This window comes from Cygnus olor, chromosome 5, assembly GCF_009769625.2.
Source record: "Cygnus olor isolate bCygOlo1 chromosome 5, bCygOlo1.pri.v2, whole genome shotgun sequence".
In the NCBI taxonomy this organism is placed as follows: Eukaryota; Metazoa; Chordata; class Aves; order Anseriformes; family Anatidae; genus Cygnus; species Cygnus olor.
The window spans coordinates 7,896,086-7,921,094 of NC_049173.1; the positions used below are offsets into that span (position 1 = coordinate 7,896,086).

Sequence of the window (25,009 nt, forward strand, 5' to 3'; positions counted from 1 at the left end):
GGGCGGCAGGGATATGGACGTGTGAAATTTCAGCAGAAAGCAAATACTTCCTCGTGCAACTTGGAGTTGCTTTTTTTTTTCGGTGCTTTTTTTCTTTTTTTCCCCTCCTCCCACCTCGTAACGAAGCTGCCCCACGCAGGAGGAGGCCGCGGCTGCCCGACCCCATCTCCGGCCGCCCACATGGGCCATCCCCGGGGGACCTCACGGCTCGTTTTCCGGGGGGGACCGGGGGCGAAGCTCGGGCATCCTGCGGGGTGAGGGGTGGAACAACGTGGGATGGAGACTCGGCGTGGAGACATCCCCCAGCTCTGCCCTCGGGGCCGGGAGGGGGGGCTCCGGGGCGGGAGGACGCCACATGCAGGGGGAGGAGGAGGAGGAGAAGGAGGAGGAGGAGGGGGGAGGAGGGGGCGAGGCTTGCGGCACATGGGGAGGGGGCGCCCCCGGCCGCAGCATCCCCGGCGGCATGGGAGGAGAGGGCAGCGCGGCAGGGAGCCGCCCGCCGGGCCCCGGCGCTGTCGGCGGCGGCGCAGCAGCGCTGGCGGCGGCGGGGCCGAGGGGAGGGAGGGAGGGGTCCGGCCCCGTGCGGTCGCGGCGGAGCCGGCGCTGCGGCAGCAGCAGGCGCGGCGGGGCGGAAGTCCTTTGTTGCAGCAGCAGCGCTGCCAGCAGCACTACCAGCACTAGCACTAGCAGTGGGAGCAGCAGTAGGAGGAGGGGTAGCTCCCCTTCGGCCGCCGCCGCCGCCTCGCCCCGCGGGTAAGCGGGCCCCCGGCCCGGTGTCGTTGGGGTTGGGGGAAGGAGGAGGAGGATGAGGAGGAAGGGGAGGAAGGAAGGCAGGCAGGCAGCGCGGCGGCCGCAGCTCCGCCGCCGGCGGGAGGTGGGAAGTGCCGGGCGGCCGGCGTGGCCCGGCGCGGCATGGCCCGGCACGGCCCGCCATAGTGGGGCGGGGGGAGCGGCGCTGCGAGGTAGGGGGGGGCTCGGCTCGGCTCGGCACGGCTCTCGGCCAGCAGCCGCCGCGGTGACCTTGCGCTGGGCGGGCGGCCTGGCTCGGCTCGGCTGTGGCACGGCTCGGCTCGGCACGGCACGGCTCGGTGCTGCGGAAGCGGGCGGGGGGCTGCGGGGGCCCGGGGAGGTGCCGAGGCTGGGCGCTGCTGCGATCGCTGCGGGGGGGTTGGGGTCACGTCGGATGTGCAACGCGCCGTGCTCGCAGCGCCTTCTGCCTCAAGCCTTCCAAGCTCTATTTATTTATTTTTCCCTTTATTCTATTTTTTTTTTTAAGATTTTTTTTTTTTTTTTTTTAAAGCCAAACTTGGAGCGAGTTGCGGTAGTTCGGTGAAAAACCGGAGGGGAGCTGGAGCCCGAAGGGAATGCTCCACCCTGCCAGGCGGGAGACTTGGGTTTCACCCCGGGCTGGCACCGCTCGGGCTCGCTCTGGAGGCGGCGGGGAAGGAAGGAATAGCTCAGTCGCAAAAAACAAGCCCTCTGTTGCTCGGGGAGCGGTGCTGAAAGGCTCGTTCCTCAAAGGACTCCTCTCTCCTCCTTGGATAGAAAGGTAGTGGAAGGTAGTGAACCGGGACTGAAAACGCCGGGGGTTTGGGGCTGGGTTTTTATTCCTCTGTCGTAACTCGCATCCAAAGTTTGGCCCGTCTGTCGGCTGATAGTGAGTGCCTGCTCCTCCTGACACGTAGGCATGGGTAGAGGAATAGCATGGGTTGGATGCTGCCGAGCATTGGGATGTTTACTGCCAGATTGTATCGTCTGCTCGTGTTATTCCCCCTGCGCTACACGCTCGCAAGGTACAGCGCATACTGCAAAACTCTCTGGGGCTAAAGCAGTCTTGTGTTCTGTAGGCATTTAATTACATTAAACAAACATTCCTTTAATTAAAGGTGTTTGTTTAACATTCCTCATTACAGCTCTTGGAAAAACCCACACAGCAGTTGTGAGCAGGGGGGCCGTGGGCTTCTCGTTCTTACCGAATTAGAGCTGGAGCTCGCGTGGCAAGCGGGGGAGAAGCGTTGAAACCATATGGCCACGGAGAAAACTGGCCAAACGCGCCCCGTTGCAGTGTTGGCAGAGGCTTTCCCAGGCACTGAGTTGATGAGATTGTGGAGAGATTTCTGGGTGACCGGCCAGAAAACCTGAGGAGTAACAAGAAGTCGCTTCGGTCTGCTCTGGGATACACCTGGGTGTTTGGATGGGTGAGGGACGGCTGCAGGAGGGTTTAGGGAGCAAACACATGAGGTGGTGCAGCTCAAGGAGCTAGGAGGAGAAGTGGAAACCCCCTTTTCCACCCAGCCAGAAAGCTTGGAGTTGTGTGGGACAACATCACAGGCTTAACAGATGCTTCAGCTCTGCTGGCACGAGGCTTTTCTTCATCAGAATTGGCCAGCATTGTCACTGGCATGGGGATTTGCAGTGATCGTGATGAGAGTACTCGTATCAGGGAGTGACTTGGGGTTTTAGATGGTTTCTTGCTTGTGTGTGTGAGGTTAATTGCTTTATTCACAGATTTCCATTGTTGCTGATGGTGGAAAGCTCTGAAAATCTGGGGTGGACGAAGCCTTAGTAGCTACTTATCTGCTGTATGGGGAAAAAGAAAGCTGCTCAGACCTGAGATAATGAAAGTTTCCTGATTAAAAGTCCTGGAGTCCTTCCCCTCGGTGGTTTCAGCTAGCCCTCTCTCTAGGGTTATTCCGAACCTTGCATGCACATAGTGTGAGAAACAGCGTGCATTTTTTAAAAAGCTTGACTAGTGGTTTCCCAGCAGTTGGGTTATCTTCCCTGCCTCTGCTTAGACATGGTAAACACCACCACACACAGAGTTCTGCTGCAGACACAGTATGTGGGCACAACAGCTGACATAATTTGCATGAAGACCATTTATATCCTCAAATTTGTCTGGCAATTTTTTCTTTGTGCATGTTTTGCCATTGCAAAACTCTCTAGAGTTAGCTAGCAGTTGCCCTTTTTTCCATCTTAAGCCTGCCTCATTTAATGGAGATCTTAGCAGGTTATTTTTTTTATGTGCTGCAAGTAAATTTTGAAGCATCTAGGACAGGAAAGTGTCAACGAAATATGTAGTCTGACCTGTGTGTCATAAGTTACTCCGCTTCATGCATACCCTACCTGTTAACACTGGAGCACAGCTTGCATTTAGCCAAAGATGCTTTTCTGGAAGGCGCGCTTATCTTTGTCTGAGGGTCTCAGGAGATCACCAGAAACCACCAAGATGCCTCTTGAAGTTATAAGGGGGTGAGTTGGAGAGGCCAGGTAGGAAGACTCATCGGTCAGCTGCAAGGCTTAAATCTGGTGTCAGGATGTTTTTCCACAAATCTTATAAACGTGTCATTACCACTTTGCCTGACCACTTCTTACAACTGCAGAGGTGTCAGATAAATGATGACTGTGAACTTCTAGAGTAATCTTTTGTGGCTAGCAAGTTACTTTAAAAGACTGCACAAAGCTCTCTGTAATACTTCTTACTTCATAGACCAGATCTAAAGTTGAAGTTGAGGTAGTTTGAACTAAAGCTCCAAAAGTTGCTGTTTTCTTAATTTGGCCACTCATGTTTTCTTGATGTTTTATTCCCTATCTTTTGAGGAATGTTCTTACCTATGAATGTGTAATGCACCTTAACTAATTCTGGGTTAACAGCTGAGAATTGTAACTTGTTAACTTTCCACGGCTGTTTCTCATTTGTGCACATGGATGCTGAATCAATGGAGAGCTCTGTGCACAGACGGAGCAAATGGCTCTGACGGCTCTCACTTGGGGGCTGGAGCATCTTAGCTTTCCCTGGTTCAGGTGAAGCCCAGGTATCAGCTGAAAATTGTTTCTATGCATTGGAAACAAGGCTGTTTTAAATTAGTTGATTCAGCCATCAGGATGTGTATGCAGATGAGTATCTACATCATCTCCAGCAGCTTCACAACTAGCATGCCTGAAGGCAGTTGATTGGAAGGACCATGGGAGGATAAATTATACTGTCAGTCCTTCATAGTCCAAATAATGGAGCTTAATTAGATTTTCATTGGCAGTATGTGGAATTCCCATAACTGTTAAGTCATGATTGTGTAGCCTACTCTTACAACACAAACTGCAGCTTACCCATACCTGCTGTTGAGGTGAATGGTGGTCACCTGGCTCCTGCTTTTTGCCTTTTTTGCAAGTTTTGGGTAAGCTGAGCACTTTCTTGGACTCTACAGTGCTAGAGCAACCTCGGTGGCTCCCTCTTGATAATGTCTAGATAAAATCCTTGCTATTTGACCACTCCATCCATGGTCAGTGCACTAGCTGAGTGCGCAGTTTTCTCAGGCATCGTATGCAGAGTTTGGACGTGTCATGTAGGATTTTCTCCAGAGCATCTAGATGCTGTCAGTTAGGAATCTGGATTCTTTGGTGGATCTGACCCACGGAGGCAAAATAATTTAACTTTAGAGAGGAGAGTTCTTGGCAACCTGCGTCAGAGCGAGATGCATTGTGAGAATGGGATGCGGAATTTGCTTTCTGCTGCCCACGCTCCTGTTTCTTTGGATAACTGGGCGTTGTGTTCTTGAGGTTTTTTTCAGTCTCATTTTCTATTAGCACCGAATTCTCCACTCATTTATTATACTTTTGTCCAGCCCGCTCTTGGTTTCCAAAGAAAAGCAGCCAGCAACTAAGCGTGTAAGCACTCTGTTTTTGCCTGCTCAGCAGTGGAAATGCTGGGTTTTGAAAACCACCTACTAATTTTAGGAGCCGAGAGGCTCCTAAATCGTGAACCGTGTGGTACTTCTTTTTTAAAAACGGAGAAGTTAGCAAAAGAACTTTACCAGTCTCTCTAAAAGGTTTGGAAAGGAAAAGCTTGAGGACTTTTTCTGAAATCTTTTAAAACTAAAGCAAAAATTTTGAACTTGAGGAAATGACAGAAAGTATGGAGCTCTAGTAAATGCCTGTTCTTTCTGGCTCTAGACTTCTAAACAACATATTTGGTTAGTGTAGTGGTGCAATTCACCTCGTTCATGATAACATCTAAGTTGTAATTGTACCTGAGTGGTGACTCAAAAAGAAGAAAAAAACCTGATGGCATACAAACAACTTGAATCAAAGTCTTGCAGTGTAAATTTAAACATTTACTAGAAATATAAGATGGCTATGGAGACTGTGAGTTTGAAGATCAGACTGAAATTACCTGACTAAAATACCTACGCTTTTTGCTTTTGTATCAGATTCTTTTCTAGTGTATTTTTTCAGAACACTTCTTGCATCGTTCAGTATTGCTCACGGCGAGGCCTATTGCTGTTCTGACTACACAAATCAATTGTTGCTGAAGATGGAGTTGCTTAGGTTCCTCGTGGACTTCGCTGTGATCCTTGTGACTACAGTATTTGGGTGCTTCACAAATACAGTGTGCTAGTCAGGCAAGTGGTCGCATTTCTCCTCTTTTTGAAATAGGAAACGGAGTCAGAGAGGATCAAACCCACAAATCTTGAATGGGCAAACTCACATGCCTAGAGCTTTAATTTTCCAAGATACTTAGTGTTTAATACACAGAGGGTAGTTCCAGTTGGTATCAGCTGTTGATGATCATTTTTCCTTGTGTGAAGAAGTTGGGCGTCCAAAAAAATACATGCCAGACTTACCAAAGGCTGGGGGGAGGGAGGTTAGCACGACTTGTCCTGCCACTGAGAGAGCTGGGGTGCTGTTCTCCAAAGCGGTGTTCTTTGTCACGAGATTCTCCTCTTCCCCCATTTTCATTCGCTTCACATCTTCCAAATCCTGTGCCAAATGAGCAGGGATCTTGTGGTGTTGCACGAAGAGCACTGCTGCTTGGATCTATCCCTGGACAGATCCCTGGGTGTGCTGAGTAAGGAAAGGAACCTTTGGTGAGAGGAAGGCTGGAAGACTACAATGTATACATAAAAGGCTGCTGAATTAATACTGCATTGGAGTTCAGCTTAATTATGTCATTTCTTGTGTATGCACTTAACTTTGAAACCTTGGGTTTCCTTTAAAAAAGATGTTTTTATTCTAATGCCTGCTTTCTTTCCAAAGAAAACTTGAAAAATAGTTTTCAGCATCAAATCATTCATGTGGGTGATAAATGCAGATCCGTGACATTTTAGCAATTAAAATAAAATAATAAATGACTTTCTCAGTGCTTGCTCTTGATTGGGAGGGAGCTTGTCAGCAAACCTGTGATAATTGCTGGTGGCAAAGGAACAGCAGAATCAGGAATCCAGGGTTGAATTCCAGCTCTGAACGGGTGCGTGCGATGATAATTTCCTGTCTGTTCCCCTGCATAAGCATATCCCCCCCACCACCTATTTGGCTCTTCCCAGTCTCTTGCCCAAGCAGCTTCCCTCCCCCATTTAGATCCTCATTGCACCATCTTTTCCTCCCACTGCTGTTCCTAATCCCCTCCTCTCAGCTCAGCATTTCCCTCCCAGCCTGTCTCACCCTGCCCTCACTACTCCCAGGGCTTCACCCTCACTCTTTCCCCTCGCTTCCTTCTTATAGTTCCCAATCTCCATGCAATTTCACTAAGCCAGCTCCTTGCCCTGGCTCTCCTCAACCAAAACCAGGTATCTTTCCCTTATGGCTGCCAGGTGGGATGCTAAAACCCAGTGGCGAGTCGTGGTGTGGAGCAAACTGCAGCAAGCCCTGCTACCAGTTCGTGGCATTGTGGAGGTGACACGCAGCAGCAAAAGGGTGTCCTTGCTCTGGGTGGGATGGTTCCAGCCGGTCCCCGTATACAAAGGAGCTACCTGAGGATGAAATGTTTTCAGCAAGGCTATAATTTGATATTTTAGTAACTCACAACTGTCAGAAGTGTGAACAAATTTATCATTTCTACCATCTTTTCCCCCTTCTTCCCCTCTAAGCTTCTAGTTTGGCTAAATTCAGGTAGATTTTTGTAATGTTACAAAGAACTTATCCAAGACGTACCACTTTCTCCAGTGTGAAGTCTCTGTCTAAAGATTTTGAAAGAGAAACTTTTTGAATTTTAAAGAGTAATAATTTAGATATACAAAACTTTTTCTTAACCTCATTTTTTGTAACCGTTTCAGCTGAAATTTTCTGGCAAAAAAAAAAAAAGCCAAAACAGGCAATTCACAATGAAAGTTCTGCCTTTGCTGGTTGAGATGTGTTGAAGTTTTAAATAGACCAACGCAGGCTCTCGTAGTGGGAAGTGTTGGCAGCTGTAAATATATAGTTACATACAGCAGGTTAATACAGCATCCAGAGGAAGTCTGCCAGTACTTTCATTAACATAGATAACTTCAAACGCTCTCTATTTTAATACCTACATATAGTACTACAGTGATAGAGGCTGTGTACACACCTGAACACCTTGCTGTTCTGATCAAGCAAACTCATGCTCAGGCTGGTTTCTTACAGAGCGGTGGTAGGAGATAGGCATTGCCAAAGGGTTGTTTTTGCATATCAGGACTTAAGCGCTGAAAGCTTTGCAATAGTTCCCCTGTCAAAAGAGGAGATACCTTTCACCTTTTTCACAGAAGAAAGAAACTTAGAGAAGTTGAGTGTGTGCCATCGCTCCAGTGACTGCTGGATCACTCCCACTGTTTTGCAATGCCTCTCTTTGCAGGTGCGTGCAGATATTTGTGAACTTCTTGGTACAGGCTTGCTACCTGCACTACTTTTTTTGTTGGAAAACACAGTGGAATACTTATAGTGCACAAAACCCCTCAAATTTAAGTGAAAAGTTTAAACTTGCAACTTTATGAGGACAAGGAGATTAAAACACGTTGTTCCTCTAGCAGTCCTGAGCCTTTTCTTGTCTTGATGGCAATTCATACCTAGAGGCTAGTGGTGTCTTAGGCTGCATCTTCTCGCTGTCTCTTGTTGGTGGTCAGTCTTATAATACGGAGGTTGAAGTCAGTTCTTTGTCATTATGCAGCTGCTGTTCTTGAATATAATAAAGCATACTTCATCAAGTATTAAGTATGTAATGAATTACCTCAAATACAAAACACCTTAGCACTTGGAAGAATGAAGTGCCCTTTTATAGTTCTTGATGTTGAGAGCCTTTTTTTTTCTTCCTCAGTAATAACTGAAGTTACCCAGTGCCTTAGGCAATAATCAAATTTCTATAGAAAAGACATGAAGTTGTCTCAGAGATTCTGCTTTCACAGCCACCCGTTTGCTAGTTAGTGAGAAAACCATCAAAGGAATTTAATGTTACAAGTTGCATTTCTGTAGTGGATGTCAGTCGGCCAAACTGGTCAGAGAATTGTTATGGCAGGGTGCTTACCTTGAGTTTTGGGATTGGAGGACTGGGTTGAGGGGAGAGGAACAGCTGTCATTCAGGTGCTCTTCATCAGTGTACTGCAACCCAGATCTCAAGGTTCCTGTTGCCAGAGAGTCTTCTGCTGGCAGCGATCCATAAGCGCTGCGGTAGAACTGGCGGCAGGGAATATTGCTGGCCAGGGGTGAGCCTTTCCTCATCTAGAGAGCGTGAATGCATTTCTTCCGTGGCGGTGCTTCGTGGAATGAAGGAGAGCAGTGACAAACATTAGGTCTGCTACTTAACAACCCAGGCAACACCTCTGACTTGTGAATTCAACGCTAATTGTGGAATTTAATTTCTCTGCTCATTTTGCAGCCTCTAGGAGTTGTAAGCTGTCAGGGAGGTGATGGGGAGGGAATAAGAAGAAACCAGGGAGCATTTCTGTGTGTATTTTGTTTAAATGTTAACAGTAACATATTAAACTTCAGTTTATGACTCAATGAAATGCATGGATTGATTTATGTTGTTTGCTAGCCTGTACTTTGTGTATACAAATCTCTTGCAGTTATTTCTATTGCTTGCAATAATCTTTCAAGATGTTAAGAGTGCTCATTATTGCTTTAGGTTTTTCTTTTCAGTTAGGGTATTCTTTATACTTTTTTGCTTTCTTAATCTGTCCCACCCTGCTCTCTGTGTGTTTATTACCGATTTTGTGTATCAGTCTTTCCAAAGTCAGTAGCAACTAGCCATTGAATTTGGCCTTACTTGGTTACAGTTTATCTTCTGTAAATTGAATGCGCACCTCCTGTGTGCAATATATTTCTTCTGGATGTTTTTGTTAACATAAAACAGCTCATTTTCTTCCTCTTTTCTGTTTAAGACCAGTTAGTCCTTTCATTTAAACCAGCTTTCAGCACTCACAGAACTTTCCCTCAAGTGTTTGCAGTTCCTCATTGAGGCTTCATCTCTCAGAGGCTCCATCTCTGGCTTGCTGGCCTTTACAGTTCTCCATTAGCTGAGTTTTTTTTTTACTTTGTCCGGTCTCCAATCTAAATGTTTTGGCTGTATTATACTGCTCTGAAAGAGCGGTTTTGAGAGGAGCTGTAGGCACGGCATGCACCACTTCCTGCCCCTGTGTCGTCCCCGTGCTGCCGCACAGCCAGCCTAGTGACCGTCGGCAGCGGGCCTGCGGGGCCTGGCCAGCCCCGCGCTTCTGAGAACCCGCTTCAGTTTTACAGTTCCCGGTTTGCAAGATGCCTGGCAGATAAGGTTGAGAAGATCCCTGAGCTGCCCTAAAGAGCAAACAGTGTGCAGATGAAGCCGGTGTGGGTATTGCGCTGGTGTCTCTTCTCAGCCGCCTTTAATGGGGAGGGAAAGACCAGTTTGAGCTCAGCCTGGTTTCCAGTAATGTGTTGCATCATATGTCCCTTGGACTGACAGGTGAAAAAGGCAAGTTGAGACTGAACAGGTGGTTTCTTACAGTCGGCTTACCTCGTATAGCTGTTGTCCTGGGGCCATCTTACAGAAGTCTGCCCTATGAAGTTTTTGAAGTTCTGAATCCAGAATTCATATCTGAAAATCTTGGCTGGAGGACTTTGAGATATATTTGCTAATTTATATTCTAGCAGCGTTGCTCTGACTGACATGTGTGGTGGTTATGTTTATTAGTTTGCTAGTCTTGTAAGTCTAGTGGTGAGAACGTGGAATTATGGATGTTTTCACTGGCATCAACAATAGTTACCAGCAAAGATCTCCAGACAGGAAATTATACCACAAACAGTGTGAGAATAGGAAGATCGGGAGAGGAAAGAGATGGCAGTTCCTCCCTACATTTAAATACATTCTACTTTTTGTGCTCATGGTTTAACAGATGTCTTCTTCTCTATGCAGGGCTATAATTGAAGTACAAGATGGCAAGAACCAGCCACAGCAACTATGTCCTTCAGCAGCTAAACAACCAAAGAGAGTGGGGTTTTCTGTGTGACTGCTGTATTGCTATCGATGATATTTATTTTCAAGCACATAAGGCAGTCCTTGCTGCATGCAGCTCCTATTTTAGGATGTTTTTTATGAACCACCAACACACTACAGCCCAGCTGAATCTAAGCAACATGAAGATTAGCGCTGAATGCTTTGATCTTATTTTACAGTTCATGTATTTAGGAAAAATTATGACAGCCCCTGCTAATTTTGAGCAATTTAAAGTGGCCATGAACTATTTACAGCTATATAATGTACCTGAGTGTCTAGAAGATATACAGGATACAGACTCATCTAGTTTAAAGTGCTCATCTTCTGCTTCTAGCACCCAGAATAGTAAAATGATATTTGGTGTGAGAATGTATGAAGACACGCTCACTAGAAATGGCAGCGAAGCAAACAGGTGGGGCATGGAGCCGCCAAGTTCAACAGTTAATACATCCCATAACAAAGAGCCTGACGAAGAAGCTTTGCAGCTAGGCAGTTTCCCTGAACAACTGTTTGATGTCTGCAAAAAAAGCACCACCTCCAAATTCTCTCACACAAAAGAGCGTGTGTCCCACTCGCGCCGTTTTGGAAGAAGCTTCACCTGTGACAGCTGTGGGTTTAGTTTTAGCTGTGAAAAGTTACTGGATGAGCACGTGTTAACGTGCACTAACAGGCATTCGTACCAAAGTGCCAGGTACTACGGTGCTGAAAAACTAGACTTTAATGAAAAGGACTCTACTTCCAAAATAATCTCTATGCAAACAGAAAAATACAAAGGGGACTCGAGCCAAGCTGCTGACGATTCTTCGTCTCCTGTGTCCAACGTTACAAGTAGGAAAAGCAGCACGGTTGCGTCAGAGACCTCAGGTGAAGAAGGAAGTAGAGCCTCTGAGAGGAAGAGGATTATTATCAAGATGGAACCAGAGGACAGTCCTGCAGATGAGCTGAAAGATTTTAATATTATTAAAGTGACAGATAAAGACTGCAATGAGTCTTCTGACAACGATGACCTAGATGATGAGCAGGAAGAGCCGCTTTACAGGTACTATGTTGAGGAAGAGATCAGAGAGAAAAGAAATGCTCGGAAGACTTTAAAACCCCGTTTATCCATGGATGACGATGAGAGAAGGTGTTTACAGAGTCCACGGCACCTTAACAGGAAAGCTCCTTCAGTACAGGAAGACGTGGAGAACGCTCCCTGTGAACTTTGTGGGCTAACAATCACCGAGGAAGATTTGTCCTCTCATTATTTATCCAAACACATAGAAAATATATGTGCCTGTGGCAAGTGTGGTCAAATACTGGTCAAAGGCAAACAGTTACAAGATCATGCACAGACCTGTGGAGAACCCCAGGATCTGACCATGAATGGTATCAGAAATTCTGAGGAAAAAATGGACTTGGAAGAAAACCCTGAGGAGCAGTCAGAAATAAGGGACATGATGTTTGCAGAGATGCTAGAGGACTTCAGGGACAGTCATTTCCAAATGAACAGCCTTCAAAAAAAACAGTTATATAAGCATTCTGCCTGTCCTTTCCGATGTCCTAATTGCAGTCAACGTTTTGAAACTGAAAACCTAGTGGTTGAACATATGTCAAACTGCCTAGAGCAAGATCTGTTCAAGAATTCCATGATGGAAGAGAATGAGAGAGATCACAGACGTAAGCATTTCTGCAATCTTTGTGGCAAAGGATTTTATCAGCGTTGTCACTTGAGGGAACACTATACTGTTCATACCAAGGAAAAACAGTTTGTTTGTCAGACATGTGGGAAGCAGTTCTTAAGAGAGCGCCAGTTGCGGCTCCACAATGATATGCACAAAGGAATGGCCAGGTATGTCTGTTCCATTTGTGATCAAGGAAACTTCAGAAAACATGACCATGTACGGCATATGATATCTCACTTATCAGCTGGAGAGACTATATGCCAGGTCTGCTTTCAGATATTCCCAAATAATGAGCAACTGGAGCAGCACATGGATGTTCATCTGTATACATGTGGAGTATGTGGAGCAAAATTTAATTTGAGAAAAGATATGAGATCCCACTATAATGCCAAGCATTTGAAAAGAACATAAGCATAACCATACTGTTAAAGCTTTAAGTTGGCAGCAGAGAGAACACCAAAGCAAGGCATACAGTATAGTAGACAAAAATTATAAAAAAAAAAAAAAAAAAAATTGAAAATAAATCTTTTTTATTTTTTTTAAGACCCTCTTAATCATAGGTGTCTATTTAGGCTCATTAAGTATATAGCTTTGAAAAGCATCATGTGTTTAATTATTACATTTTCACTGTTTCCTAATACCAGTTTCTGTTCTTAATTTTGTTGTTTTACTAAGTAGATATACAAATCATTATTTTTAAACTGTAGATTAAAAGCACAATGTTACCCCTTCACTGACTGCTATTAAACAGTTCTCGGATCCATGTCCATAAGATGAGTGCTTCAATATTTCCATGTGTTGTTTCTTCATGTGAAAATTTTAGATCACAGTGATTAACATGCAAGAGCATAGTTGTTCATGCTCCCCAAATTAATTTTCAAAATGAAAAAAAAACAATGACAAGAAATAATCCTTTGCTCTTTGACCCTGCTGTAAGGGCAGAGCTGGCTGTCCTGATCCTCTGCTTCTTGGCTTTGTTGAAATTTGCATCCCAGTGGTCAGAGCGCATAGGCTCAGTTAAACCTTGCAGAGTTGGACTGGCGTGTGCAAAGGGAAAGGGAGTTGATGACTTGTGATAACTGAGGAGTTCCCTGCAGAGTGGTCATTTTCCAGACTTGAAATCCTAGCAGAACTGTAACGGGCACTTCTGCTGTACAACTGACGTTGACCTTGCGTTGTCTATCTGTACCCATGTGGGTCTATATAACCTGCTTATCATAATATACAAGGGAAGACTGGCTATGGTGGATTGCTAGGAACGTGGAATTGTGATGTGCATTGAAGACTGCATTTCTCAGCCTAGCTGTAAATGGGTGCCTTGTTGCTTTTGTTGGGAAGTTAAGTGGGATGGGCGTGAAGATAGTCCCATTGCTTGGGCGGGAAGAGGGAGCGTGGCTCATGTTTATCTTAGATTTTTTTTGTTTCTTGTTTTCATGAAATTTTCTGAATGTTCTGTTTTTCAATGAGAATATAACAAGAAAAGACTGCAGAGTTTGCTTAATAAATGCAAAGACATTTAATGCCTTTTAAGATTTCTTTTTGATTCTAGTATAGCCCAATCTGTGTAGCTTGTTTCTTAATTGAGTTGAATTTAAAAATCCTACTAAGTATCAGCTGGCAATGATTCAGTGAGGCAGTTTGGCCTTTGAGAGAGCAACCAGCTTTAACTCTTAGGCATCAGCTGTATAAATATTAAGTGCATAGTTTTTAATTGTGGGGGAATAGGATCGTAATATGAAATGGCAGAGAAAACTGTTACAAAATAAAGGTTACCTGGACTTTCTCCCAGCAGATCTCACTTTGTCAAAGAGGGTAATAGTACTATCTCCCACTGAACCATGGAGAGAAGAAAGCGATTTTGACCACCTTGTGTGTCAGTGCTGGGGCTGAGAGCAGGAGCTGATGGCCTAGTCCAGGGCTTCCATGCTCGCGTTGCTGTCAGAGTTGTTTCTTGGAGATTATGAGGGGTATCCAGCTTTAATGTTAGACTATTTAGAGAAACTAATACAGTTCAGAATCTCTACTGTAACTGAGTATCAATCATCTTGCATTTACTCAGTTTTAAGTGTGCATCAGAATTTCTCTCGGGTGTTTAATGAGCATTTCTCCTAAGGCACGGTGATGGCGACGGGCCCAGCCACCACGCCGCAGCCCTGAGCTCGCAGCTGTCTCCCAGGATGCTGCTTCAGTTGCAGCGTAGGCCTTTTGCATTTTTGCTGTGACTGCTCAATCTTGCCGTTTCTTGTACAGATCTGAAGCCAACCAAGTCCTGAATAGCACTGGGACTAAAAACACTGCTGATGTTAATGCACTCCAGCGTTTCAATTAATTCCGAGCTTCTCTTTTCCTGGGATTTGTTCCACGCTTCTAAGCTGGACTGAAGCTCAGTGTATAAGAATTAAAGTAGCCACTTATAACAATTGTAGCTATGGATCAGTGGCAAGAAGGTGATTAGCAGGATATTAAAATATTTGACTGTCTGTAATGATCATCTGAGAGACAAAGCAGTCAGTCAAGTGCTGTAGGAGGGTTGGGCCTAATGCGGCGCACACAAAATTTCTCTGACGTGCAGGTTCTTTCTAAAGATATGGCTGAACCGGGAAAAGCAGCTGAGGGAAGTGAGGGAGAGCTGGAAGGTGCTACGGGAGTTGACAGAGGAGTCTTGTGGTACGGGGTGAGCTGCAGGAGTGGGAAGGCTCGGTGGCAGAGGAGGGACTGACAAAGTCTGGAAGGGCTCAGCAGTTAGTCGTACAGTGGCAAGCAGAGGGGAAAACATCCCAAAAGTGGCATGGAGGGGGAGCCTGGAGGAGTGGGTGGATAAAATGTCCTGTAGACGCCTGTGAGACCAAAGTGAGTATGACTCAGCTTGGCTGGGAGAGCTATCGGCCTGTATGATTAGCTCACTACGGCACAAACTCATAGTGTGGATCGTATGCTAAGGACGGCCAGGCCCTGTGCTGGAAGGACTGCAGCGGCGCAGCAAAGAGCAGATTAAGGATCTTGTTGAAAAGGAGGAGGTGACTTGTACAAACTAAAAGATCGTTCCAGAATACAGGGGAAGTCTAACACTAATTTGTGGACACTCCTGCTGAGGGTCAAGAGCCCTTCTTTAAAATCTGAACTTGACCCAAAAATACTTCAACAACAACTACAATAAAAACCCAACAAACAAACCCAACTTCCTAATTTGGGTAGAATGTCAATTACAGAAGTTAAATCTAGGAATTGTGAATATTTGTGTAATATCTAACTCTACAAACACTCTGAAATACCTTTGTTTTTCAAATATAAGTTGTGTTGTACTATACTTTCAAATGAAAGTTTGTTAAAACTTTCCTACTAAACTTGAATTGATGTTTTTTCCTTTTCTTATTAAACAAAAACGGTGCCTTGGAGTTCACACGTATGAATGCCTAGATTAAGGCTCAAAAAGAGTATGAATTGCAGTGCAGGGAAGCTTAGAGTAGATCTACTTGTATGCAAGCAGAGGAAAAAGAGAACGACTGAAATAGCCCAAAAAGTGATTGGGGAGTATATGACAACAAATCAAAAGTAATAAGGCAAAAACAAGACAGCCTTGCTACCAAATAGATGGGGAGAATGTTTATGGTGACATGTGAAGGTATGCAGAGGAACAGCATTGGACTATTGAAGAAAATGTCTGGAGTGCCAGGAGGACCTTAGGTGCCCTGAACAGGGAGAAGGGGTGGGTGCCAAGCTCACCGGCAGGTGTTTGCTCCTGGGGACAGGGGTGTTCTCCCCAGAATGGAATAATGTCCACAGGAATGTGAAATGATGTGTTTCAGCCCTTCTGCTGTGAGAAAAATCACTCACTGTGTAGACAGAATGAAAGCAGACCTGAAAAAACAATTGCAGTAACAATATCCTAGAAGTCTTACTGTTACTTGAAAGATAATGAAGGGGAAGCAAAAATACTTCATTTAGAGTTCTGTTTCCTCTAACAAATTTGTACTTCTCAGTCATGTTAACATAGTGCAGGAAGGGGATGCAAAGGAACTATGTGGAGTGTCAGAGTGTAAAACCCTTAAAGCACTTAAGGGTCCTTGAGTGTGGACATATGAACTTATCACATTGGACAAAGCATAGCCAGAAAGGAACAAGGGCTTGCTGGTTGTTCTGTCTTATATTTTAAAGTGATTTGCTATTCTCATTTCTAGAGGTTTTCTCTCTCTTTTCTGTTATTTTCCTCATTTTGGCAGTGGGGTGGGTTGCAACCCTGAAAAATAATTTATTAGCAGCTAGCATAGCTCTTAGATTTCAGGATTTACTGAGACTTAAAGGGAATTCATAAAGACCTTGGATATAACATAAGCTGCCAAGCTTCTTATTCATATTAGAGGATGTTTAATACACATACATGTATACACACTTGTAAAATACTTGTAAATGCTTATTGGCAACTTGTTAATTCAAAGAGTATTTACATTTGTGTAGAGTAATATTTGTTGCTAGTAGGTCCATGGAGAAACCTTGATTTGAATAGATTAGAATATCACAGAATTGTAAGAATTTATACTTTTGCTAGGGGACTTTATTAACGTAGTTAATGGAGAAAATACAGTTCAGCATATTTTTATTCAGAGCTGAAGACACTGTTCTGAAGACTACTGTTCTGGAGAATGTATAACAAATATATTGTTATACAATAGAAAAAAGATACAGAAAAATGAATACTTTGAGTACACTACTGTATTTGAACACACTAGTGCTAAAAACATCGTGAGCATCTCAGCTATTGCTGAGGATACAAGTTAGTTCCTGCTGGCAGTGCCAGCCCGGGCACTGGCAGGCCCCTTCCTCCTCCCCACCTAGTTTCAGCTCTCATACCCTTGTGTGCCACCTTCTCCATTGTCATAGAGCATGTATCTATGTCACTTAACAATGAGCTATGTAGACAATGGACTTTTTTTGGATTTTTCCCTGTGGGGATTTTTTTTGGCTGGACCAGTTCCCCATTACGCTTCCCTCTCCGCCTCTGTCTCAAGCCTTGTGCGAGCACAACAGAAGGGGTGGCACGAGGGGAGAAACGAGTGGCTGGGAGGGGGCTCATTTGCTTACACGATCTATGGCAGAACTTGTAGTGTGGCTGGAACTTAACTAAGTCTCTGTCTCCCCCCAGCATCTTCGTGGAAGCTGCACTCTTTAACTCATCTCCTATTTCCTGATAAGGAAAAAAGGCAGCCCAGCCTCTTGCATGCAGATGAGACACATCTATGCTATCTGCCCTCTTTATGAGAATTGGAAACCTTCCTGCATTCAGCTCACCCCTCAAATATGCTCTGGAGCTTTCTTCGTCTTTCTTGAAATAGACGATGTAGCGCTCCGTGCTGGGTTAGTGCGGTTGGCCTGGGCCTGAGGCCAAGAATGAGCTGGGCCTCTTGGCCAGCCAAGCACCAGGAACTGCTCCCACCTTCCTCTGCTCTCTGTGCCCTCCGGCTACAGCTGGACCCTGCTCTCGTGCTGCCACGCTTTTCTGTATCTTGTGATAATGGGAGACAGTTGTCTGGTTTGGTCTAATGTTGAGAGATTGGGATAATTCCTTTTAAAGCTAAGGAGATGCTGGCAGTATCTGTTCATATCCCAATGTGCCTGCTTCTGAATTTTAGATGCTTCCCGATCTGAAAGGGTTAAAAATCAAATATTCTCAATTGGTTTGAAGCTTGTCACCGACTCAAAGATGGAGCATGACTAATTTGACTTTATAAAAGTCTGCCGAGGGCTAGAAATTAGGAACATGTTTTTAAAAGCTGACATTTCTGTAGTTCTCAGTGGCTATAAACCAGTTTTCTGCATTATCATCCAACTTTCAAAATACCTCCTAAAAAAATTCCTGTGCAGTGTGCTCTTGAGACAAGTTAGTAGGCTGAGTTTTTGAAGGTGTAAGATGCCAAAAAAACAGGACACGTTTTATAAATTATGTCTTCTGTCACTTTTTACAGAGTTACTTTACAATTCTGGAACTAACTGTGATTTTATGTTTTCATGAAGAAAGACAAATCCTAATTTGATACAGGGCAACCGACCGCATGACTCAGGAGTCAGCTTGTCATGACTATAAATGTTCAGCCCTGAAACAAACAGCCCGTGTTCCTTCTTGTGTGCTACAATGACCACTGCCAACTTAACAGGAGAGATGCTATCAGGTCTTTCTTTGGGTCATTTTTGTCCTCAAATGTCTTCTATCTTTTTAATTGAAGTCAATATTGGGCATCATGCTTTTAGAGAAGCTGTTTCCAGTATACATTTCCTATTAAAAAGTAGTTGAAAATGTATTTTTAAAGTTTCAGATTAGTGTATGTAAGGGAACATACTGAAATTATAAGAAGGGCAAACAAAGACCAGATTTTAACTGCCCCTTTGTTTCACATAGCTAGCCTGCCACGCCTCATCCCAAGAACCTAGAATTTCAGAAGTGTCCAGTATCTTTGATTTTCTTGTAAGTCAAAGGGATACCTCTGTTGCGCAGTATGGTCTTGTGCCCCATATTAATAATTGTTTTCTAAAATACACGTCTGTCTCATGATGAATTAAAAAGTACAACTTTAACTTTTACCATTCAGAGAAAACAAAAAACTTTAATCCTTTCCTATGCCTTCTGGCATAGTGAAACTATAGTAAATCTTCCTGCAACTACAACCACAAAAACAATGCTGTTTCTAGCATTTCCTGTGGGAGAAAAAAAAATCGAGCCCTTTCAGAGCTGTTCAAGAACTTCCCTCTCAATGACTAAGTCTTGATGCTGATGTTGTTTTTACTCAAACTGTGATTTGCATCAATGAGATTTTGGGTGTATGTGTGTGTATATATATGTGTGTATATATATATTGTAAATGAGATGATCTCAGACAAGTATGCCTTGTGGTTCCATAGACATCCCAAGACTCCTGAGAGGGAATGAGAAGAGAGCATTCCTCAAAGGTCTCAAAATCCTGGAAGCTGGGTGGACTGTCGGAAATCCACTGGGAAATCCAGGGCTATCTGTAAATCCTTGGTTTCCTAACCTGTCTGTAAGGCAAAGTGCTATCAATTTCAATGCATTGCCAAGGTCCCTGCAGCAGTAGTGTTGCCAGCATGAAAGATGCAAAAATCAGCCCTTCCCTTGGGCTTGTTCACTTTCTCCCGTTACAAGGTTGCTATGTTAAAGGGTCATCCTTTCAGCTTTTCTGTTTGCGAAGACAGGGCCTGAAATTTTGCCTTTTTCTTACATGTTCATTTGAACCTACTGCTTTAAAAAATAAATGGTAAAAGTAGTGCGAGTCGGTGACTCAGTGATACCTATTCTCTCCTTTTTTAGGTAACTGTCCCCCTACATTGGGGATGGTTACCAGAGGGGCATCTGCTTCTGAGTCCCCAGAAAATGAATAGGAAACATAATGTGATGCTCTCTCCATGGAAAACAAAACAAAACACAAGACCATGAAAGTTTGTGGAAATACCAATACATTGACTAAAAATAGGGGGTTCTGAATATCATAGATTAATTTTGGTTTTGGCAATAGATATACCGTGCCTGTGGTGTCTGCCACACTCCTTTCTTTTGTAAAAGTCATTGTTAGAGCACTTATTCAGGGTGTGAAAGACGGTGCTTCTATTCTGTCCCTGCCTACAGGGTTTCTACATCCCATGAGAGAGTTCCAACTAACGACCTGCTGAGATTCTGGTTTCTAGCCATTGGTTATTTAATTATTTATACAAAGGAGGAGTATTTTGAGATGAAATCTAGAATATCCTTCCTTCAGGAGAAGGAAAGATACAGTAGTATTGTAGGAGGAAATATAGGGTAGTGTCCCTGGGACCTCTTAGTACCTCCCACAGCCCAGGAGAGAGCTCAGATCTCTGAGCTGCATTGCTATCAGATAGATTAAACCTATTTTTTTGTACACTTACATGTGCTGTAAAGCCCAGCACCATTTACAGTCTGGGTGCCTGGATGTATGAGGGTAAGCCCCACCTAGTCTGCTTTCAGGTGGGGTTGTGTTTCACATAACTTTCACTGGCTGATGCTAACGTTGTCATTCTGCCACAAGAGACAGTTCCTGATGAACAGTAACTTAAAAACTGAAAAATATGTTAATTAAGACACAAGAAATCTCACAGTAATTATTACAGTTCATTCTGCTTTATTTTGCTGTGCAAACAAACAGTTAAATAGTTCAAAGGCATTTTTCTTTGTAGAATGTTTATTTGATTGAGTTCAGTGTGGCTTAGACCCCAAATAAAAATACTAGTTTCAAACAGCGCACTACTATAAAAGTAGAAATAGTCTGTGGCCTTCTAGACCTCACAAACTATGTTGGTTTGTTACACAGAGTCAAAACAAAGATGTCCCTTAAAACACATGTACATTAACTCAGTGTCTTTCATATACCACAACCTTTTATCTCAGATCAGCTTTCCTCCCCACTCGCTATGGCTGTGCCAAAATCCCTGAGATCCTCAATGAGCTATAGACTACTCAGCAAAAAAAACATACCGTGTATGAATGGGCTGTCTAACTTAGATTATTAGAGAACAGGCTTTGAGAGCTACTGCTCCTGTTTACTGAGCTTGAAGCACTACATCCTTCAGATTTTAGAACAGGGCTTATCTTCCCTTCCTGATCCCCTTTACGTTGAAGAAAGTGGGGTGAGGAAGAACCCTGTAGATGCTTCTGTTTTAAATGGAGCCAGGAGCATATTGTTAGTTGGGGTGGTGGTGGCTTATTTTTTTTCTTTTTTCTTCAGGTCCTTAGTTGGCTGAATATTCAGATTTCTAATAAATATGCTAAGCATTAAAAAAGCATTATTAGTATGTGATGATATAGGCTGAGTTCAACCACTTAATCTAACAGTGAAACCCGTGCAGATGCTAGTAGTACAGGAACCTGGTATCATGCCAGATCTGGAGAGTTATCTTTGATCTATCTCCAGATCCCCCTTTTATTTGTAAACATCCAGCTAATCACAGACTTCCTCTGACTTTTATGAAGTGGAAAAAACTGCATCCTTTGTAACATCTATGCCGTGTGTTAACTTTGCAGATGTTCATGGACTTGTGCGATGGGAGGTATGAGCTCCATCTGGTGGCTAACTTAAAACATGCACATTTCTACTTAAAAGGCAGACTATTTCTGCAGTTTAGCGGAGTTTAATATGTGAAGAGCGTAGAAGATCCGCTGTGTATTCATAAAACAACTTCTTTTTTTAGGGTAGCTAGAAGATTTTAGAGTCTGGGAGGAGGGCACAACATTTTACCTCTAATGTGGGCTACAAGCTATCACCAATGCCAGCAGTAGTTTGGTATTCATAGCTCTGTACATACACCACACGACCACAGTTGGCACTAATTAACAGTATTTTTGCAGTCTCATTGGAAAAATGTAATTTAATATTCACAGGCAACCCACCTTCCCACACTCAGGGGTGGTCCCACACAGCACAGTTGGTGTATTTGAGGGTGGTGGTGTAAAGAAGCTCAGTCATGCCGCATGACTTGTGTGTGATCTGCAAGTAACAGGGATCTTTGACTGGAAAATGTAGGCCAGCATCTTAATAAACGTTGATATTAAGCATTGATATTGCCTGGGTAAAAATAATGTTCATATGCATATCGTAATTACAATATTTTTTCTCCTTTGTTAATTTACAAACAAAACAATGCATTTCCTGACCTTTGAGCTAGTCACATAAGAGCTACTCTGAGGTAACAGCACCAGTCCAATGAATTCCCCCCGAGATTCAAAGCATGTAGTAGGTAGCTGCGTTGACTATACTCGTACTTGCTGCCAGAACCAGCAGCCTGTTGAAGCTAGCAGTTTGCACAGAGGTGTGCCAGGAAATTCAGCCTTCGGGATGCTCCAGCAGGTATGCAGTGCTGATAAACCTGGCTTCCCGTGCAGCCTTGAAGCCCGTCCTGCTCTGCAGTTTAGATGCAACCACTAGGTCCAGTTCTGTCATCGTGCACTTAGAACATCAGGTGTTAATTAGCCGGTGGTTATGTGAAAGTGGGACAATCGTATACTTTATACAACGTGATTTACCTACCCAGAGAAAGAAGTCAGTGATACCAAGAAAAAAAACCCAGAGGATTGTCTTTAAGAGTTACATCCACATGTTTCCAACTTCTTGACTGTTCATATCAGATACAAAGCTGCTCACATGTGTCATAAATTAGTGCGGTCCACAAATATCACAGGAATTGCAAATATTTATATCATTTAGCTGCATTTAACCCAGAATAATAATACTGGGGAGGTTGAGTAAATACGTAATAGTCATCCCTGAATGAGGCAAGTAAAAGCAATGAAAATGAATGAAGAGGCAAATATGAAGCAGTAAGATGTGTTCCAGAGCGGTGGGTGTTCCAAGCTATGAGAAGCGTAGGCTGAAGGGAAATAATACTCATGTAACTTTTCAAGCATCCACTAAGCCAAGCCGTAAACCACTGCTGGAAAGTTACACATACAGCAGCAAAAAATAACCTCTGGGAGGCTTAGGAATTGAAGTTTTTCTTCAGAAAATCTTTAGTTGTTTTGAAATTGAAAAGCAAAGGAGAAGGAAACAAACAATCAAAAAGTTTCTGAAACAAGATCAGAACATTGTTTAAGGTTAAGTCGTGTTGTGGTGGGGTAGGGATTGAAGAGAAGGAACCATATGGCTTTTAAACAGAGTTCCCTACTGTGGTGGGTGCTCTGAATATAACTGAAGGATGGTATTTAGAGCAAAACCACACCACAGTGAGGTGGGAGGGACCACATCATGCTAGCAAATATAGTACTAGAGTGTGGGCTTCTGACTTTTAATATTTTTCTTGCATTTCTTTTCTGCATGGCAGTAGTGAAATAGGGACTTCTAAGCTTCTGAACAACTGAGAGAACCAGGTTTGAAGAAGACATGAGGAAGAACTGGTCGGCAAAAGATTTCATAAAAACTCAGAACCACGTGTGCCAGATCTGCATTGGCACCACCTTTGCTTTTTTGACATACTGCAGCAGTCGCAAAAGGCACCAAAGCAGTCAAATTAGAACATTCAGTAAAAGTTGTTTTGGACTCTTCTCTGTGTTACAAAAATTACTTCCTTGTGACTATTACTTACACCTGTCAAAAACAAATTTGACATCTCTTTCATGGAGCAGACAGCCGAAAGAGACAGATGCCAGGTATTGAGGGCTGCACTGAAATGAGCTTGCAGAATTTGCTATTCTTATGCTGCAGCACTGCTTATACGAAATGCGGCTTATTAGAATTTCTGTCAAAAGCTGTTTAGACTTTTTAGCTTAAACATTAAAAGTATATACTCACGAACTAAAACTTATGCATTTTCAGACAGTTACAATGCTAAACTATCAAGTGTTAGAAGAGAGAAAAAATGTTTTAGTCTGAACTACAAGGTCAAAAAAAAAACTTAAAAACCGAGCACAAAGGGCCCCTGAGGAAGGCCAGGATGTTGAGAAAGATCCAGCTGACCAGATTCCCCTTGCTGCCATGATCATCATTTGCAAGCTGAAGAGGACCTTCCCTGGAGCTCAGTGCTTGTATGTGGAGAGTAAAGAAATGGTGCTCTGGTCTTATTACAAGAATGGTGAAAAATTGTGACCAACAAGGAGATGAGTAAACGTGAAATAACCTTCACAGGGCACAGTGTGCACAGTGTTCTGGATCTAAGCCTTGCAAAAGCTGGTTTGAAGAAGAAAATCAGGCATTCATGTTCAGATTTGAGTATTGTAGGAACACTAATATTTCCAGCCAAATTTATGGAAAACAAACAAGCAAACAAAACAAAACAAGGCAGTAAATGTTTCAAATTAGGGCCAGAATGGCTTAAAAAATATTAATTTTTTTTTGCTCCTCCAAACGACAGTTTGAGACATAAGCAGACTAAACATGCTGATCTATATTCTGCTGTAGTTATGCATCTTACTAATTCTACTCATGACTATAAAAGGATGTTTCATTGTTCAGTACAACTGTTATCTCAATAAGTCTGTCTACAATTTTATTTATAATCAGCATTATTTTCATTACTGTTGTTATGAAGTGTGTACAATATTGTCTGTATTGCAGCTTGTATAGGGCATATGTCTGTGCTTGCTTTACTCTTTTTGAGTTTATAAAGTTGCTATACAAATGCAAGAAAAGATGTTCAGATATCTTTGAATGTGGTTGCTTAATCTGATTACGAAGCCCCAGACATTTCAGCATTTAGGTGTTTAAGTTATCAGCAGTATTAACAAAAAACATCTTAAACATAAACAGGAATTTTAAAAGCCTTCAGTACAATAGTGGAATGCTGACCCTTCTGTCCCAGTTGTGGTGCTAGAGCAATGGGGAGGACAGTGAATATCTAGAACATGCAAGATAACACTGGGGAGTCCTCAGGGAGAAGGCTCAGCACAGCTGGGAACTCTAACAGAAAATCTGATATCCTTTCCATAGAGAACAGGAAGCACCCTTGCAGTAGGACCACCACTAAGCAGAGGAGAGAAGGGAACTATGTTTATAACATCATCTAAAGATAGGCCTGGAAGTATTGAGACAAATCTTGCTTTTTCTTTTTCCTTTTTTTTTTTTTTCTTCTTCTTTTTTTATCCTTAAGCATAGGACATCTAGAACAGGCTGTTACTGTTCTGTAACTTAGCAATTATTTGTAGCCTATGTAGACTACCAGTGAAGACATTCCAGGTTAGTTTTCATCACCTTTAAAGCTTAATCTGTGCTTTGATACAGTATCTTAAATAAAATGTTCTTACAAGTCTGCTTATTATTTTTATTTAATTCCATCTTATACCTAAGTTCATAACAGTCGCAGCAACAGGGTGAAGTTCCAGTTAGCATCTGCTTCATCTGCTCCTGCATTTTGCCCATTCACCTGGTAAGAGTGACAGTGTTGAAAACTGAGATGAGTAAAAATCAATCACAGGAATGAAAAAATATGTGCAATCCATAGCACTGCTGTAGTTGAATTATCACCAAAATTCTTCACACTAAGCATTTAAGTGAATCAGAGAGATTGATCAAATGATATCGACCTGTGAGTATGAAGTATTGGTCTTTCCTGTGTTTACAGTATACCATTTTCCTTGTTTAAGACATCATTTGTTCAGCTTTATAGTTACAGCCAATAATTACAGTATGTTTAATGCCAT

General features: G+C 43.2%; 1 protein-coding gene across 8 annotated transcripts; it reads left to right on the forward strand.

Annotated features, from left to right (window-relative positions):
* The first annotated feature begins 122 nt into the window (after positions 1-122).
* Positions 123-23,996, forward strand: ZBTB1 (zinc finger and BTB domain containing 1). 8 transcript variants are annotated; one of them, XM_040557912.1, is made up of 3 exons: positions 551-753; positions 10,121-12,032; positions 22,699-23,996. In XM_040557912.1, exons 2-3 carry the CDS (start codon positions 10,141-10,143, stop codon positions 22,733-22,735), a joined length of 1,929 nt encoding a protein of 642 aa, XP_040413846.1. In that variant the 5' UTR covers positions 551-753; positions 10,121-10,140; the 3' UTR covers positions 22,736-23,996. The 8 variants fall into 8 exon arrangements, with proteins under 8 accessions (XP_040413842.1, XP_040413846.1, XP_040413840.1 ...); XM_040557907.1 differs by lacking the exon at positions 22,699-23,996 and adding an exon at positions 1,301-1,549 and having other exon boundaries at positions 555-753; positions 10,121-12,634; XM_040557913.1 differs by lacking the exon at positions 551-753 and adding an exon at positions 882-962.
* The last annotated feature ends 1,013 nt before the right edge of the window (positions 23,997-25,009 follow it).